Genomic DNA, 6,069 nt, shown 5'->3' on the forward strand with positions numbered 1-6,069 from the left:
ATGTGTATGCACATGGTCCTTTAGATCTGGAAAGGAATGTTCATTCCTAGGACTTGTTGCTGAAACACTTCTTTAGGTTTCTTCTCCGCCCTTTCGTTGTCTTCTTTCCCTCACTCTGGCTAGCTGTTTGGAGGTTGGCGTTCCTGGGTAGAGCTAATACTTTTCCCTCCTGTTTTTTATTCTCTTCCTTGTTTTTCTCAATTCTCTGGGAGATTTTCCAGCATTCTGTTTGTCTTCCACATGAGCTATCTCCATGGAATTTCAAGGAGCAGGCTTTTGTTCTCTGGATGTCTGGTTTGTAGCCTCCTGTTGGTTACCAGACAGCCCATCGCAACACCGGAGGAACGCCACAGCCAGGGAAGGAAAGGGAAAGCACGGTGCGGTCAGTGGGCCAGGCAGGTCAGCGTCTCCCTCCCTGAGGATGTGAATGATAATGGGTTTGTGTCCCTTCCTTCCCTCTGCCAGCATCTCGCCAACAGTGCCTTTTCCTGTTCTTCAAGGGGGCTCTGGAAGCTGATGGGGGGAGGCCTTGCAAATGGAGCTCATCAGCTGACCATTAGGGTGGCCCTTCAAGAGCCACTGCTTGCAGTCCCTGGGTCTCTCCCCATGGACGCATCACGTCCTTTCAGGGGCCACTTCCGGTCTTCTGGAGAGAGAGGTCCAGGTGTTGCCCATGCTGACAGGAGAAGCAGGTAGTAGAATGTGCTTAGCACAGACCTTTCTGCCCTCCTCTTCCCCAGGCCAGAAAGCTCTGTGTCAGCCTCTCTCGAGAAACAACAACTGTGATTTGCTGTCTCTTGCCTTCTGCTCTTGTGGAAGTGGGGGCTGTGTGAAGTTGAAGGTCAGGTCTGTGGTGGGATCCCACCTACTTCATAAGCATATTTGAACTGATCCTTCTGTCTAGAACATGAGCTTCATCCCCACATGCATCTGAGGTACTCGATGTAGCTAGTTCTTTGGTTTGCTGGGGAGTTTCAGATTCCTTCTTGCTTTGTCCAGTGATGGTATAGGGTTTCACTGGTTAGGTCTGCCACGCTCTCCCTGGGCCATCTGCTTCCTGCTGCTGGTAGAGATCTGGGTGGTTTCTGCTCATCGTTGCTGAAACCAAAGGCCGCGCACATCCTGCCTTCAAAACAGAAACTGCACAGGCAATGGGTCTTTCTCAAACCCATGGTACACGCTGTCAATCGTTTCTCTTTTCTTTCCTTGCAGGCTTTGAGAGTAATGGCTAAAATTATGAGAGAATGTTGGTATGCCAACGGAGCAGCTAGACTGACTGCTTTGCGGATTAAGAAAACACTGTCTCAACTCAGTCAGCAGGAAGGCATCAAAATGTAACTGCAGTGTGGCCTGGGCTGTGCGAGTCCTTCAGCACCGCTCCTGACTTTTGTGCCGGAGGTCCGTTCTACCTCACTGCGAGGGGACACAGGGGCTCGCTTCCTGTAGCAGCAGTGGGACCAGGTCAACTAAGCACTCCCCGGGACTTCTTGGCTCCAGGGATCAGCCGTGTGGATCCTTCCTGTGCACTATGAACGCTTCTGTCCCAGGACAGCTAGAGATGTCGTGTAGTTGACCTTTATTTTCTGTTAACCTGAATGAAGCGTGTGTGCGTGCGCGTGCTTAAAGCCGACTGCTGGTCTTCACATTGGTAGCTCGGCTGTGCCGAAGGTCGTCTTTGGCAGTGAAAGAGCTGGACTGCCGAGCTCCAGGAAGCACTGCTTCCTTTTAGAGGAGCGAGTCACTCCTGGTTAGTACGTTCTCAAGAGGATGCTGGGCCACTAAAGTAAGAGTTTTCTTGAATCAGACATTGAATGTACTGCTCTCAATTTTCAGGATTTTAAACTGAACCCACGAGTCTAAAAGTGACCTCATATCACAGTGAGGAACATAATTTATGCAATCGTATTTTGTATACGATTATTGTTCTTTCACACATTCAGAACATTACATGCCTTCAAAATGGGATTGTACTATACCAGTAAGTGCCACTCCTGTGTCTCTCTCATGAAAAGTAGTAGACTTGCTTAAAGTCTCTGTGTTTTAAAACTTGATAGTGTTTGCATTTTGAAAGTTTTATTTATCTGGATAACCCTCATTTTTTTCTTGTTTTAATTTTTGGGAGGGTTGTCCTGGTGTTTCATTTGTATTCCATCCTTAAAATGCCTTTCTCCAACCAAACTGTGCTTGAACCACTAACGCAATGAAGTGTCGGCAACTAGCCGGCTGCCTCCGGGCGGGGTTGAGCATTCATTCGCACATCCAACGCCCCAGGTTCATTGTGCTGTCTTAAGAATATATTTTTGAAAATCGAGTGGCACTCTCTAGATACTTATAGTACTTTAATAATGTAAAATTTGTAGCATGCAGACTAGTTTTCAAAAAAAGGAAAGTTTGTCTAGCTACTTTGGAAAGTTGTGTGACATTCTGCAAGCCATTTCCCCCTTTATCTGATCTGAGGCAGTGTTATTTTTTTTTAAAGAAATTAATTACATTTAAAGTCAGGGTGGTTCATGTTAAATGGTAGACCTCTTTCTGGGAGGGTGAAGGTCATTGAGCATTGGACTCGGTAGATAACAGGTGTGCGAGACTCACCTTAGTTCTCTCCGAGGGAGTTCCGCGGGCTCTCTGCGACTTCGTAGGTAAGTGCAGAGGCGGTGCAGTTTTGAGGGTTTTGAGAAAGGCAGCTTTTAATCCAGTCTTTCCTTAAGCGTGCAGGTACTGCACCTGCTGAGTTTGCATCTCTGAGTAAGGAACTCGGCATGCCCCATCCATATTTGGGAGAGGTGGGAGCTAGGGGATGCGTGGAGATTCTGTACTCCATTAACAGATGTTTTCAGTCAAATGTTAAGGGCAGATTCCTCGTGGCCTCCTCAAGTTACATTGAGCTGAGCTTCTAAGAAGAACTGGCTTTTAATTTCCAGTGCTATAAAGTCTTTGTAAGGGTTTCACATTTGTCAGGTTCTGGGGCTTTTTTTGATCACTGTGATTTTGTTCTGGATGAAACATCAGCTGGGAGGCAAGACTCTGATTTTGTAGTGCTATCAGCTGCCTGGTGAAAGGCTCAGCCTAACCTTTCCGGTATGGGGTCCGTGAGAGAGAGTAGCCTTTAGCACCGACTGTGGTGCATTTTGAACAATGTCTTATTGCTTACACGTGGTAAGAATAAATTTTAAAGACTTGTTTGGTCTTAAAACCAAAGTGATCTTAGAGCAACAATACCTTTTTTCAATTTCATATGTTAAACATCATGGGGAAATGTGCATAGAGGCTATTTAATATTTTGACTAAAAACTTGAGGGTTTTTTTTTCTGTAGTTACCATGATTTCACTGAAGCAGGAGAATGCATTTGAGAGTTTGCTTTCTAGTTGTCTTATGTTACCTGCTGAATAAAACTCTGTGATCGGGTACTTTTTTTCCTTTTGACATGTCTAAGCCTACCCGGATCTGCTTTATGAAATCCAGGGACCAATGCATTTAATCACTAAAACGATTTTCATAGAATTCTAAGAACATACCCAAAGTTCTGGGACATGATTTCCCACTTTCATTATAAAAGGTGATCAACTTTTGCTGAAGGTATTCTAAATTAAAACCTAAGATTGAGCTACAACTATACTGTTCATAACCTAGGTGGATACAATGTACTTTTGATTCAGGACATTTTCTTAAAAGTTGAATTTACTTTTAAATTTGATCTACCTGCCACCGCAGCTAATTCTTCTTTTGGCTAGCAGTGAGCCCTACTTGGCTAATACTGAAAATAGAAGTGACTTACAGGTGATGGCGCATGATTATTGTGGCCATAACGGCAGGTAAATTTGGCCTGAGTATTAATTTTGTCACTTGTAAGCCTTTGTTTGTACTGCCTATCCTAAGATGCTTCGCCTCCCAGAGTCGACTTAGCTAGAACATCTGACAAATTGCCTGTCCGCTTTTTCAGTATGCCAGAGTATGGAGATGCAGAGGGGGTTAGGCCCAAGTGAGGCCTAGACACCCCTGGACCTTTTTTGATATGCAGGTCTGTGTTTGCCACCGTGCCCTCCTGCCAGTCCTGGATTCGGAGACCATAGCCTTGCTGGCAGTGAAGAGCTGCTTTTGAGGCACAGATAGAAGTTGTGGGGCGCACTTCCAGGTCCTAGATGCTGTCAGGTAGGGCTGAGCCTCCAGAGCCATGGAGGAGGAGTCGGGGGCAGTGAGGTTGTGGCAGAAGCTGTGACCAGTCAGTTGGATCCTCTCTAGGACCTGGCAAGCACTGCCTGGCTGAGCCTGTGCCTCCACTGTAGTGGCAGTGCTCAAGAAGTGCCTGGAGGCCACGTAGAAGAAATTCAGCTCTTCCTGGGACGTCTGTTTTTCAGCCCTGAATTACTTTTGCTTTCTCTCAGAACGATCAGACGCAATATTTTTTTTAATGGCAGCAGAATGCGAATAAAGATGCACAGTAAAATCTGCCTCCCACCACTAGACGTGCACTATCAGGAGCTGCTCCGCACCCGTGCACTGAACAAGGTGATGGTTGTAAAGCAGCTGCGTTCTGTGTCCTGACCATGGCCATGCTCTGGCGCCAAACGGCGGAGATTCCAAAGGAGGGTTCTGTTACAACCCGGCAGAGTGCGACATCTTAGGGAACAGTCCGCCGGAAGCTTCCTGTATCTGTTCTGGATGCTGGAGGGCCACTGCTGGCGGGCCCTCTGCAGGTCGTCCCTGTGCTGGCAGTTCTCAATCCCCCGGTGTGCTCTTAGTCGCTCATTGTCAACTCTGAAAAACGGGGTTAATAACATTCAGCCTGTTTCCTAAAGCTTAAAAAGAACTTCAGTGGATTTTCTTTTCTTATTTCACCTGATTTGTGAACCGCGTGTCCTGAACCCTGTTTGGTCGCCCCTTTACACATTGTGCCAATGGAACAGACGGTTCCAGGCGTGTTTCGTTTTTCTTTTTTGTCAAGGAGATGCTTCAAAATGTCAATTGCTTTAAACTTAAATTACCTCTCAAGAGACCAACATACATTTACCTCACTGTGTATATAATGTTGAATATTTGTCAGAGCATTCTCCAAGTTTGCAGTTTTATTTCTATAAAATATGGGTATTATGTTGCTAAATGGCTCCAATGGTACTGTATTGTTTATATTTGTACCCCCAAATGACATCACACTTTACTTTCTGTTTTCTATCTTTTATTGTATGTGTGCACAACTCTTTTGGCTTTAGGTAGTATGTTATCTGCCCTTCCAGCTATGTAAAGAAAAAAAATCCATATACATTCTCCTTTAAGTTGAGTGATTTTTGAGAAACTTCTAGAGGAGAGAAAACTATAAACTGCATTTCTCCGTGTTTTTTAATTGTGTATTGTATTTGTAGTAGTACTATGGGTGGACTGACTGTAAATAGAAGTAGTTGAGGGATGCTATGTTAAGTCCTAACACTACAGTAGAGAAATGGAAGCAATGCAAATAAATTACTTTTTTCCCAATGTTCTAGCGGCATCATTTAAACGACTGGGTATGCACCCTTCCGCCTCATCCACCACCCACCCTCACCCCCACCTCAAACTGCCACACCCCAGGAAAACAGAAAAGTCGAGGCTGGTTTGTATCGTGAATGTGATTGCCGTCACAGGGTGCAGAAAGGGTCTTTGGGCTCAAAGAGCTCAGGCAGCCATGTTTGGGCAGGACCCCCTGCAGAGGCGCCCTAGCCAGTGTGGTGGCTCCGCACGGCTGCTGCATTTGTATTCAAGTGGTGGTGGTATTTTTGGGTCTTTGATTCTTAGAGCTTTTCAATAATTTTCAAAGAAGAACATTTCATATTCATTGCTAATTTAAAAATAGGCCTTTTATTTTAAAGCTAGATTTGAACTGTTAGTCTGCTGGACGTGAAAACTAGGGAAATGGTGGGAACAGTGGGAAGGAAGCTGGATCAACTGACAGGGGCCTGGGGGTGTTGCAGGTGAGATGGCTCTTCATGATCAGTCACTTCTTCCGGAAGACCGGACATGGGGATTCTGTTTCTTCTTCCGGTAAAAGGCAGGTAAGGGAGAGTGAGATTATTTTTAAATGGCATTTTCAGAGAAGT

General features: G+C 45.4%; 1 protein-coding gene across 1 annotated transcript in view; it reads left to right on the forward strand.

The window, feature by feature from the left end:
* TGFBR1 (transforming growth factor beta receptor 1) overlaps positions 1-5,470 on the forward strand; it is a 50,636-nt gene extending 45,166 nt beyond the window's left edge. Inside the window, exon 9 of the mRNA XM_075560213.1 lies at positions 1,213-5,470. Within this exon, the coding sequence (XP_075416328.1) occupies positions 1,213-1,338 (126 nt within the window). The 3' untranslated portion in view covers positions 1,339-5,470. The remainder of the gene's footprint in view (positions 1-1,212) is intronic.
* Positions 5,471-6,069: the final 599 nt, after the last annotated feature.

The sequence above is a fragment of the Tenrec ecaudatus genome, chromosome 10 (genome assembly GCF_050624435.1).
Source record: "Tenrec ecaudatus isolate mTenEca1 chromosome 10, mTenEca1.hap1, whole genome shotgun sequence".
Lineage (NCBI taxonomy): Eukaryota > Metazoa > Chordata > Mammalia > Afrosoricida > Tenrecidae > Tenrec > Tenrec ecaudatus.